The following is a 13,072-nucleotide window of genomic DNA, read 5'->3' as shown; positions in this document are numbered from 1 at the left end:
GGTTCGAGCTTCATTGTTTGATGCTCAAATGCCTCGTTCTTTTTGGGGAGAAGCAGTGTGTTCTGCTGCGTATCTTATTAATCGGGTTCCCTCCAGTGTCTTGAACTTCCAAACGCCATTACAAGCCCTTCGTCAGTTTTGTGCTCTTCATTTCACTCCCAATTTGGAGCCACGAGTCTTTGGATGTGTAACTTTTGTTCACCTTTATACACATCAGCGCAACAAGTTAGAGCCTCGAGCACTCAAGTGTGTGTTTATTGGCTATGCCCAACATCAAAAAGGGTATCGTTGCTATCATCCACCTACTCAGAAGCTCTACATTACTATGGATGTGGTTTTTCGAGAAGAAGAAATGTATTTTTCTGGGGAAGTTCAGGCACAGGCGAGTTCGGATACTATTGATGATCAATTCGACTCGGAAGGATTTGTTACTTTGGAGTCGTTATGTCATTCGCTAGTTGAGGATGCACTAATCGGCTCATCAGGTACCACTTTAGAAACTGCGCACGAAAGTCTTCATGACCGGTCGTCGTTGGTCTCCTCACCAACAACCCCGTCACCCGGTCAGGGGGAGAAGAATGATGTATTGATGCCCGTTTTTGAAGCTTCTGTACCATTTAACCAATTATCCTCCGAGGTGTCTTCTGAAACTACAACCCAGGTAACATCCCAGACCATTGATGTTGAAGATTTATATTTAACTGATTTGTTTTCAGACGATCCATCTAATGAGGTACATCTACAACCATACCAATTACCTATTCGTAAGAATCGTGGTGTCCCGAAGATTCAATACGAAGCAAATCCCAAAGCTAAAATAAAGTACTCGATTAGCAACCATGTTTCCACTCACAGATTATCAGCACCACATGCCATGTTGATCAAACAACTAGATTCTTTGTCTACACCAAGCAGTGTAGAAGAGGCTCTGATGGATCCAAACTGGAAACAAGCGATGAATGATGAGATGCAAGCTCTTCAAAAGAATTATACATGGGAACTTGTTCCTCTCCCAAGTGGCAAACGAACTGTGGGTTGTAGATGGATTTATACAATTAAGTTAAAGGCAAATGGATCAATCGAACGGTACAAAGCTCGATTGGTGGCAAAAGGGTATACTCAGAGATATGGAGTAGATTATCAAGAGACGTTTGCGCCAGTAGCAAAAATCAATACTATACGAATCCTGATATCACTTGCTGCAAACTTGGATTGGCCATTACATCAATTCGATGTCAAAAATGCTTTTTTACATGGTGACTTAGAAGAAGAAGTTTATATGGATCCTCCACCTGGATGTAACATGAGTTCTGAATCGAAACACTATGTGTGCAAATTAAAGAAGTCTTTGTACGGTCTGAAGCAGTTACCTAGAGCATGGTTTGGGCGATTGACAAAGTCTATGAGGGCATTCGGATATAAACAAAGTAATTTTGATCATACTTTGTTCTTGAAGCATAGGGAAAATAAAATTACAGCTCTGATAGTATATGTTGATGATATGATCGTAACAGGCAATGATCCTGACGAAAGAAAAGCACGGCAAGAGTACTTATCTAAGGTGTTTGAAATGAAAGATCTTGGTACACTTAAGTATTTTCTTGGGATAGAAGTATCTAGATCACAGCAAGGTATCTTCTTGTCTCAACGAAAATATGTTATGGATTTATTAACTGAAACAGGGATGCTGGGGTGTAAACCTGTTAATACACCTATGGAGGAAAATCACAAGCTTGGTGAGTGTACTGATCATAAACCAACTAACAAGGAGCAATACCAGCGCCTAGTTGGGAGGTTAATTTATTTGGCACATACGAGACCGGACATTGCATATGCTGTGAGTGTTGTAAGCCAATTTATGCACTCCCCAAGCGAAATTCATAGAGATGCAGTGAATCGCATCTTGAGATATTTGAAATCAACTCCTGGTAAAGGGTTAATGTATTCGAAGCAAGGACATCTGGATGTAATTGGGTATACAGATGCAGATTGGGCTGAGTCCCAAATAGACAGGCGATCCACTTCAGGTTACTTTACTTTTGTAGGAGGTAACCTTGTTACTTGGCGTAGTAAGAAACAAAATGTTGTTTCAAGATCGAGTGTGGAGGCAGAATATAGAGGTATGGCACATGGTGTTTGTGAGTTGTTATGGATTAAGCATGTTCTAATAGAGTTAGGTTTTAAGCCTAAAAAACCCATGAAATTATATTGCGATAATATTGCGGCCATTAATATTGCTCATAATCCAGTTCAACATGATCGAACTAAACATGTTGAAGTGGATAGGCATTTCATCAAAGAGAAATTAGAAAACAAGACACTTCAGTGTCCGTTTGTAAAGTCAGAAGATCAGTTGGCAGATATCTTGACGAAAGCAGTTTGAAGCCGAGTATTTCAGCACACACTAAGCAAGTTGGACCTTGGTGATATTTATGCTCCAGCTTGAGGGGGAGTGTTAGCGTGTGCGTGAGTTCAGGAAAGAGATTTCCTAATTAGTGTAGTTGACTAATTCTTGTACAATTAGGACTTTGTTTCCTAATTTATTTTTATTTCCTTGTAAAACCTGTAAAGCCCTATGTAAACATATAAATAGCTCCTTATGGAGATGAATAGTATTGAATCAGTTTTACCCAAACATATATTTCTACTCTTTGAATATCTTATACCCTTGTTAGATGAGATTAGTTATAATAATAATTCTCAAGGTAGTGAATCGACGTTCTTTAGAATTCTTTTGGATTCATTTAAAGACCTGAGGATCAACCAGAGTGACGCAACAGAACGTTGTGAGACATAGACTTATCACCTCGACACGTGATCAATGGAGGAGTTAGTGAGGACGCCCAAATGCTCGAGGTCATGAGTCATAGCCTCATACTAATTTTAGAATATAAATTAAAACGACGTCACCTTGTTTGTAAAAAAAACAAAAAAAATCATTGCTCCTTGACCAGATTTGGGTTTAGGATCAGTTCTGCACTTCTGCCTCTTCTCTTCAAAAGAAGCAAAAGCTCGTTTTTTGTCTGCGTCGCACTACGTCGTTTCGAGCTGGGGTTCGGCCTCCGATCCAAGGAAGTAGAAGCCACCATGTCGACGAGCTCAAAATCCAGCGTTTACATAGGTCAGTGTTCCTTAATTCGTCATTATTCGATTCTGATTTGGTTTCAATTTCGTTTTCGGGGAAATTTTATATCCTGGGAAAGTATTTTCGGGAGAAAAAATTATTCTTAGCTTGAATTAACGGAATCCCTCTAGGATCTGCTGGGTTTCGCAGAAAACAGGTTTTTTTTTTTTTTTTTTTTTAAGCTTGTTAGTGGAAGCTGATTTTTTTTTTTCTCGCAGTAATTTGCTTCTTACTTGTTATTACTTGTGGAAACTATTTTATTTCTAATTTAGAAAAAAAATTGCGTTTCGATTATCATGTGAAACATTTGAAGTTTTCATTTTTATTATTGAAATCTTTTGAAAAGGTTAGATGTCAAGTATGAAATTTTTCTATGTCGAAAGATTACTGCGACGATTTTCTGCAGCTGAAATATGTTCAGTTGAATCAGGGCTTGAATATTTTGTTAATTTTTATTTGGGGCGGGGTGATTAACTTTGTGCTTCTGGGTGCCAATAAAGAATTCAAGATATTTGAAATTTAATTTACCTCCAACTTTTGCATTGTGAAAAAGTGTTTCTATTGAATAAATATTTTTCTGGCATGTAATTATTTTGTGCTATCTATGCAGAAGAATTAATGTTCACAATAAATTGTATTCAGTACCTAATAAATTGTGAGAAATGTTTCTGCGTTTCTTCCCTGTTAAGTCTGATCTACTATGTTGTATTTTGTGTGTCATAACTAAGCTTATGCTTTGTTCTTACATGGTTAGATGTCATTCGTTTTTAACAGGAAATTTGGACGAGCGGGTGAGTGATAGAGTTTTGTATGATATTCTAATTCAGGCAGGGAGGGTAGTAGACCTGCACATTCCTCGAGACAAGGAAACCGATAGACCTAGAGGTTATGCTTTTGCAGAATATGAAACTGAGGATATTGCTGAGTATGCTGTTAGGCTTTTCTCTGGTCTTGTGACTCTCTACAATCGGACACTGAAGTTTGCGGTAAATTTATGCCTTCCGCTTGCTTAGTTCTCCACAAATGGGGTTTTGGTCATATTTCTCTGTTGAATACCTTGTTGGCTTGGTTAAGTTTTTGCGTATTCAGTGTTTTGTGTCATGTTACCATGCATTCTTAGGTTCTCTAGCTGTTTGGCCTGGGTTGCGTATTTCTCTGGCCACACCGCTGTTTGGCTTGAGCAATAGCAGACCAGCTTGCAACGTTGGCTAATTAACTAGTTGAGTCTCTTTACATTGACACATGGTTTTTGGTTCACAGATTTCTGGGCAAGACAAGCCCTCACCTAATATTCCTTCTACAATCACATCCACATCCAATTTTCCTTACAAACCGAGGTCTCACCCTGTACCAATAAACAGTATGGAAATCTCTCCGAATTCCATGAGTTTATCAACACCCTGCAGAGTTTCAGCTTATCCAGTAAATTATCCCCAAGGTGATGTGTTTTTCTTTTCTTTTGTTTCATTTGCTTGTTTAACTCAAAATGTCATTATACTGGCTCTTTTGTTTTCATACTTGCTGAAACATTCTTTTTTATTCAGTGCCCACCCCCCCTGGTGTAAATAACCAATCTAATGGGTATGGATTACATGTCAGTGGCAACAATTTCGATTATAGTCGAAGAGTTTTTGGGACAACATTGGATAGCATTAGTCGCTCTAGGTCACGCCGCTACGATATGAGCAATCAAATCTCCTATCCGTCTTACTGAAATTTAATATGACGACTATTAGATATCAGACTGTTGGCATGGCTAATCTTCCTGATAAATTAGTAACCTAAGTGTACTGCTGGTGTGGGTATTTATGGGTAGTGGAAGATGCCCCATTCAAGTAAGCTAGTTTGTTTTGTCAGTATGCCAATTCATAGGTGTACCCAGGTATGTATATTTGTTACTTCCTATATGTTTAGACTTGACAAGTAGTAGTTCTTCTGCTCATGCAGTTAATGTAGCTTCATTGTCTAATAGGAAGATGTTCTCTTTCAAAAGGCTGAACTTTAAAATTCCAAAAAGCCATTTGATTGTTTGTTTATTTAACCCCTTCTGAATCTCTTCATCTTAATATTTTTAGATATTTTCTATCTTTATTGTTGGTTGTCTGTAATCTTTTTTTTTTTTTTTTTTGTAATTTAAAGTTTGAAGGAGTTCTATTGAGGTTGTGAGACTGATACACTCATTCTAAAGAATGAGTCTGCCTGGGAGAAGTTATTTGGTCTGCCATGCCTATATATGCATATGTGCATGTGTGTCCAATATCTATTTGACATATGTGGATCCCACATTGTTTTCTATTGTTGGTGTGCATTCTTTCTGTAGCCGTGCAAATGATTGTCTGAACCTGTTAGAAGTTTATTTGTTGGTTTATGTTCTGACTTGTGGTCAACTTATTTTACATCTCTCAATGAGTCTTTCAAAAGAAATGATATGTCTTACTGTGCTTGACCAAACAATAGTGAAAGTTTTCACTAGTTAGTTTGCATGCTCTATGAACTAAGGCAAAGATGAAATGGTTTCTTCTTCATGAAGAAGAAAGGGATCTAGATGACCTAGAGAAGTTGAGTTCAGATTTCTGCTGTGGCCATTCTCACTGTTTTGACCTTTAATATGGATTAATATGGAACTAATATGAATTAATATGGAACTAATATGATTGTGGAGGCTAATATGGAGGATGTGTTTTAAAGTATGTATAGTCATTACCAACAAGGGTTTAGTCGAGTGGTTAGTCCCGTGGTTTGTTCCCACGTGGTCTGAGGTTTGATTCCTCAAAAGATGCCTCTCTAGCTATTTCCTAGTGTTTCCTGCCTCCTAAAAATTGTAGGGTTCGGCAGGGGCCCCTAGTTTTGAATCTGGGTTCGCTTGGGGGATTTCTGGGTATCAGAGAAAATTATGTATAGTCATTGAATGAACTAATATGAAGGCTTATTATGATAGAGGCAGCATTTTGGTTAAAATTTCCTTCAGCATTTTGAGTAGCCGCTTTGTAAGTTCCTTGTGATCAAGTCTAAATTGTGATTGATTGACCATATTTATTTAGGGTTTAGTTATGCTTTAAGATATGCTGCCATTTGATTTATTACTTTGAATTTTTTCCATCTCCTTTTAATTAATTGTGTTAATCTGGTAACATTGATCTATATTCCCTGGGAAAGTATTATAAGACAACATTCAGTTTAATCAACACAATAACTTTTTGCACATGCTGTGTATATGTATGTGTCTGTATGTGTGTGTGTGAGAGAGAGTGTGAGAGAGAGAGGGAGGGAGGGAGGGAGGGAGGGAGGGAGGGAGGGAGAGAGAGAGAGAGAGAGAGAGAGAGAGAGAGAGAGAGAGAGAGAGAGAGAGAGAGAGAGAGAGAGAGAGAGAGAGAGAGAGAGAGAGAGAGAGAGTTAAAATGTTATTATTGATTTATCAAGTGGCTGCATGCATTCTATCTATTAGACATGTATGCACATGCAGTTACGTATGTAACTCTCACACGCATGCATTTCTTCTTTATCAGGATATATGATCACGTAGAATGGTATACGAGTATGTTTTTTACATGTGTATAATGCACGCACTTGCACACTCAAATGAGGAAAATTTCTTACATGCAACAAATCTCACAGTAACATGTCACACGATCATGTGATAGGGTGAATGTGAGAGGGATGCATACACCCATTGTCTGTTTGAGGACATTTCTAACTAGAAAGGTATACATGCATGGTAATTCTTGAAAATGTGAAAATGTTGTTCTTTGCATTGATGGAAATTTGTTGGTAGAAACAGAAAAAAACAAAATATTGAGGGAAATTAAAGTAAAATTATTGGGTGAGTGAATAATTGAGATCAATTAAATCTCCGGATGTTTATTATTACAAACGAGATGGTTTCAGTAAGGGGAAACTCTATTAATACTCTAAATTGTTTTTCTTTAATTTGGGGTAGGGAATGTAGAGTAATACGCCATTTATACCAGTAGCTGGTTCATTATTAACACACTCAATTTATCATTATACCTCATATTTGTTCCCTAAACTTTCAGATAAGAAAAAAGAGATAGAATATGAAATGTGGCTTTGGTTGTAGCTATTCCTTGCTGGTGCTGGTGCGGTGCCTCTTTTGGTTGGCGTCTCCCCGTCTCAACGCATTCCCTCTCTTCCCATTCTCCTGCAGCCTCTCTCTCTATTTTCATCGTTTGTCTGGACTGGAAATGAATGGAGAGAAATTGAGACAGGGATTGCTGTTGCAGGGAGTGGGGAGTTGGGTTCCTTGGGGGAGTGGGATTTGCTGATCAGGGAGGGTGCCCTCTTCGCTGAAAGGCGGGGGTGTCCTTGCTGAGCCAGAGTTGGCGCAGAGTTGGCGGGGGTGTCCTCCTAGCTGTAAATCTTTATCATTTCATAATTTATTTTTGTTGGTTTTAAATTGTGTAAAGATGGAAATTTGTGGAAAAATTTAGTTTGCCTACTTGGGTAGGCATCATATGAGCAAATTGGGGTATTGAGTTTTAATAACATCACCTAGGGATTTTACAGTTGCACCGAAATTTTTTTTCCCAAATAATTTTGTTGCATTGATGGCTTCGGTGTTCCAAATCTGAAAAATAAATGCCTTTTATTCTAATTTAAACATCAAATAGGCTTGGTTTGTAACGTTATCTAAAGTTAAAAATATAGGGGAAAAAGATAGGTGGAGGAATGAGGAAGGTAGATGGAAGAGAGGATGAGATGTGATGAAGATATGAGAGGATTAATGTAAAACTAAAATTTCATAAACAATGTGTTTTTTATTTTCATTTTGCATATATTTTTTTCTTTTTCTTATTAGCATGTTTCAATATTTTTCTCATTCTTTATTCTCTCTTTTTTTTTTGGAGAAACCTTTATTCTCAATCTTTAAGCTAAAGACTGAAAACAAAAGCGTTATTAAACTTGCCTTTATCCTTGCTCTATAGATATAAATAAATAATTAATATTTTTTTTTATTTTTTTATTTTTATACCTTCATAAATTTCTAAATTTAATATTAACAATTCAGTAAAAAGAGTATATCAATAAAAGAAAGTACGCATTTATTTTCTTTTTCGCCAATTACTTGTTCATACCATTTGACCAATTCTAACCTCTTGATTTGAAATATTTAAAGTAGTTTGGAAAGTAAGTTGAATTATAGAAGACCAATTAGTTTGTGATCTAGTAGTATTTATCTTTCCAAGTTTAAATTCTTCCATCTTCACAAAAAAAAAAAAAAGTCAGATAAGAGAAGCTTTTATGAAATACTTTGCATTATATATTCGAATAGTGAAGTAAATATATGTGTGGTTCATTCTGTTCGGATGAACCAGCAAACGAGTGAAGTCGTAGTGAAGTAATTGTTATATATATTGAACATTTGAACTTGATGGTGCAGGTTCTCCATGACGATTTTATATGGCATGCCTCTTGAACACGCAGAACTGCAAGCAAATTTTTTATCTATTATCAAACTTTGTAAATTTGCTCGTCCTTCAGGTATATTAAATAAAATAAAAAAAGTCAATCGCTGATATCTTCTTGATGCTGCCAATATCAGAAGTAGCTTCCAATTTATTAGACTTTTTTTAAAATGTTAAAAAAAAAAAAAAGACTATAAAATATTTTTGAATATGGGTATGAGTATGAGAATGGGCTTTTATTTTTTTAAATTACAACAGAAAGTGGTAATAATCAAGGAATGAAATTTCGAAAATTTTCGTTTTTTTGGGATACTGAAATTTTATCACATATCCCTTATTTTTCGTAAAAATTTCGACGAAATTTCGATTATAGAGCCAGTGTGTTTTTTGTAAAATTTCTCCAAATTTGGGTAAAATTTGGCGAAATTTCACTGCAACTAGTGCCGAAGCCACAAACCCAATCTTCACTAAGTTAGTCTAACATTCCAGCGGCAAACACCAGAGGGAGAGAGGGGAGGAAAGGCGAGCTGGCCTGGTCGCCAAAGGTCGTCGGAGGAGGCAGATCGGAGGGTGATTGAGGAGGGAGGAGAGAGAAGAGAGAGAAGAGATTGGGGAAGGAGAGGATATCAGGGAGGGAGAGGAGGAAGAGGAGGAAGAAGGAAGGAAGAAATCATGGAGGGAGAGGGAGGAGAGAAGACTGTGCGCAGGGAGAGAGAAATGAGGGAAGAGGAAGAAAGTTACTGTAAGGAGGAAGAAGTCACGGGCAAGGAGGAAAGGAAGGAAAGAAGAAAAAAAAAAAAGGAAGGAAAGAAAAGAAAAAAAAGGAAAGGAAAAAAAAAAAGGAAAAAAAAAAAGAAAAAAAAAAAAGAAAAGGAAAAAAAAAAAAGGCTTTTGGGTTGATTGGGGTTTGGAGCCTTTGAGCAATTGGAAAGAAAAAAAAAAAGAGTTTGGAGTTTTGTTTGAGGTTTGGTTTGGCTCTTTTGGGGTTTTACTTAGTTGTTTTTAAACCATAAACCATAATATATTTTTATATAAAAAATAATTAAAAATACCCTAAAAGGCCTAAACTCTAATATCTTATATCATATCATAAATAATATAGAGTATATAAAGTTTAGTGCATAGATAATATAGAATATACTAATTTCATTTAACAATATTTGCTTCCAGCGCGCATTATATTCATCTTATATCACATGAAATTTATTATATAATTTGGTTTCTTCAATATTTTTTTATCAATGTAGTAGATAATATGTTAAATAAACATATGGTCAAGTTTCATTCAAAATTTCCGTATTTTGATAGCAATTTTTGTCGTTTTTGTCTAATTTTGTCGAAATCGAAATTTTTATCGAAATTTCCATCGAAAAATTTTCTCGAAACCGAAATTTTACTCCTTGGTAATAATGTGGGGTTTAAAGTATTGGAAATTGGAATGCATTATTGACATCACTTGCATACTCAATTTTTTTTTTATTTTTTCGGGGGACGTCTTATTTGAATATTCCAAATATATCAACAATTACTTTCATCCTATAAAAAAGTTAGCTACTTAATTTAATCCTTTGGCTCACCATATTCTAACACTTATTTTGCTGATCATATTTCTGGTTTTATTCGAATTCCCAGAAAATAGATTTCCCAAAAAATAATCAATTATTTATTATAATAAATGCCATTAAAATAGGCTTTTCTCACAATCTTCTTGCAAGTATATTTTAGTATGTAGCACTTCGACAAGGTGGATTTGTCAAAGTAAAGTGAAATAAAGTTATTTAATGGAAGGAGTTTATTTATTTATTTATTTTGGGTTAGCGGAAGTAATTTATACTAGACCAGCAAATTACCGGTTGCTATAAAAAATATTTAAAATGGTAATTTTTTTATCGACTGGTTTATACTAGTCTTCTAAACTGAGTCATGTATTCATCATTCAAGAATAAGGATCATTCAAGAATAAGGAGTAAAACATGAAATGAATTTTAGCGCTTTTTTGAGTATGAATGAGATTATATAAATCCTTAAATTTATATTACATGATTATGATTAAAACTAGCAGAGAAAAATTAGTACTAAATTCAAATCCGTAGACTACTACTATTTATAGAAGCATGTACCACCTCATTAGTTCCTACATTGTTACCATTAGGTCTTGTATCGTGAATATGAAATTTTAATAAAGTTAGATTTCAGGAGGTATTAATAGCACAATCAAGAATTAAAAATTTTATCTTAATTTATGATTTACCTTCAAATGATGTCTACCAAGTACAATAGCAGTTAATTCCTTCTCCGTCTCCTGAAAAGCTCAACTTCTTCACTAATTTGAGCATCACTCACCCTAACATATGCTTGGGCCTCAAGTTTTGAAGGTGTTAAACAACCCCAAATACTTGGACATGACCTAGATGTTCAGGTTCAAGGGATTTTATTAGGGCATCATTCTTTATACTAGAATTATCTGTAGGTGGATCCAGTTTAGCCACCTTTATCTTATCCTGCATAATTCAAAATCAATTATCTTAATAATGTCATTAAAAAAAAAACATAAGGCTAATTATAACCAAGTTTCCATACTGGCCAATTTCTTCACAACTGTTTCATTAACTGGTTCACTGTTCTTTTGTGTATGCGCAGCTACCCAAAGATCTACTCTACTCAATTCCTCATCAGGTGTACCATTGTTTCTCTATACATTACATTACATGGGTTATGACCACTAACGCCTAATGAACATGTTGAAATTAATGATTGGTCTTGGTTGTGATCTATGATAGTTCGTTTAATAATGTAGTTTGCATAATGTTTATTTCTTTGAGTTGACACTTCGAGCTTGATAATTGATATGTTTCTGATATTTCCTGCTTTCCAATATATATATATATATATATATATATATATATATATATATGAGATTAGATGAATGATAAAGTCTTTGACAAAGACATTATTGTTGGATCTTTATAGATGCTTCTTATGAATGGACTGTTATAGGGGTTTGCTAATATTGTGGTACATGGAAGGGATTATGTCAATCGACTACTGGTGTATGATCGCCATTATGCATATTAATGGATCCCTTAATGATAGTATTGTGACCAATTAAAAGTAAGGATTATACTGAATGCATGTTTATGTGCGCCTAATGTTTAATTATTAAACCATCAAGCAAATTTGTCATACGGGCCAAGTAGGAGAGTTTAAGAATATTTTATTAGTATTCTTATGTGGCCTATATATATATGGCCATGTAGCCTATGTGACATATAAGAGTTTAATAAATATTATTTAGGAAATTCTATTGGTCAAATAAGAGTAGTTTCCTTAATTTTTACTATGATGGGTGGTAAAAGTAATTAGGGTTACACTAGGAAATGGGTCATCTATTTGCCTATAAATAGTGCACATACCCATAAGTTGTGTACATAAAGGAAAACATGTATTAGGGTTTTTATCGTGCAAAGAGGTTAAGAGAGAGAAACCTTTTTCGCCTACGGTAACGGTTAGTCTTCGAATTGATTAAGGCATGCATCTTGCTTTATTTTAAGGTTGTTCTCATGGATCAAGGTATGCATTTATGATTAATTGAATTTAAGTCTTGAATTTATGGATTGAGTCTAACGATTTACTCAATAAGTTTACACTCGCCAAGCACTAGTGGTTCACCAAGCATTCGGAAAAATAATTTTTTTTCTATAATAGTCACAACTTTTTGACCAAGCTATAGCTACAACTTACTTCATTTGTTGTTTTTTCAGTGTTTGTATTATGGTTTAAGGCTTAAGCTTTAGTGTTTAGTTTCTAGGTTGTACGACTTCATCGCTCAAGCTTAAATAAAAAGTATTAGGGTTTTTATCGTGCAAAGAGGTTAAGAGAGAGAAACCTTTTTCGCCTACGGTAACGGTTAGTCTTCGAATTGATTAAGGCATGCATCTTGCTTTATTTTAAGGTTGTTCTCATGGATCAAGGTATGCATTTATGATTAATTGAATTTAAGTCTTGAATTTATGGATTGAGTCTAACGATTTACTCAATAAGTTTACACTCGCCAAGCACTAGTGGTTCACCAATCATTCGGAAAAATAATTTTTTTTCTATAATAGTCACAACTTTTTGACCAAGCTATAGCTACAACTTACTTCATTTGTTGTTTTTTCAGTGTTTGTATTATGGTTTAAGGCTTAAGCTTTAGTGTTTAGTTTCTAGGTTGTACGACTTCATCGCTCAAGCTTAAATAAAAAGTCTTATACTCTAGATTATAAATTCTGAATTTTTATGAACTCCATACATTCGTAACTGTGACTGAGTGCTCGGTATGTTTCTGGAGCAATTGGCAGCAAAAAATTCTCGTTTTGTAAAGATTTGTAACATAATCCAAAATGTCTTGTTCCAGATTAATACTAGAATTAAAAAAAAATAAAAATTAGTGTCAAAAACTATTGGCATTTCATATTTAATTCTAAATTTCTTATAAGTAATAAAGTCTAAAATAAATCTCACGTACTCGTGATGACACAATTCT

At 35.0% G+C, this 13,072-nt stretch overlaps 1 protein-coding gene across 1 annotated transcript; it reads left to right on the top strand.

The window, feature by feature from the left end:
• The first annotated feature begins 2,918 nt into the window (after positions 1-2,918).
• LOC147280418 (RNA-binding (RRM/RBD/RNP motifs) family protein) lies at positions 2,919-5,209 on the top strand. The gene is made up of 4 exons (XM_086251160.1): positions 2,919-3,121; positions 3,899-4,110; positions 4,385-4,562; positions 4,669-5,209. Exons 1-4 carry the CDS (start codon positions 3,088-3,090, stop codon positions 4,836-4,838), a joined length of 594 nt encoding a protein of 197 aa, XP_086107286.1. The 5' UTR covers positions 2,919-3,087; the 3' UTR covers positions 4,839-5,209.
• Positions 5,210-13,072: the final 7,863 nt, after the last annotated feature.

The sequence above is a fragment of the Dryas octopetala genome, chromosome 7, assembly GCF_963921425.1.
Source record: "Dryas octopetala chromosome 7, drDryOcto1.1, whole genome shotgun sequence".
Taxonomy (NCBI): Eukaryota; Viridiplantae; Streptophyta; class Magnoliopsida; order Rosales; family Rosaceae; genus Dryas; species Dryas octopetala.
The sequence above is the reverse complement of the archived record's forward strand: the minus strand, read 5'-3'. Positions and strand labels throughout refer to the sequence as shown.

Coding starts and splice junctions, on each gene's coding strand:
- LOC147280418 (XM_086251160.1), top strand. CDS start 3,088: ATGTCGACGAGCTCAAAATCCAGCGTTTACATAG. Junction 3,122..3,898: donor AAAATCCAGCGTTTACATAG/GTCAGTGTTCCT, acceptor CGTTTTTAACAG/GAAATTTGGACGAGCGGGTG. Junction 4,563..4,668: donor TCCAGTAAATTATCCCCAAG/GTGATGTGTTTT, acceptor TTTTTTATTCAG/TGCCCACCCCCCCTGGTGTA.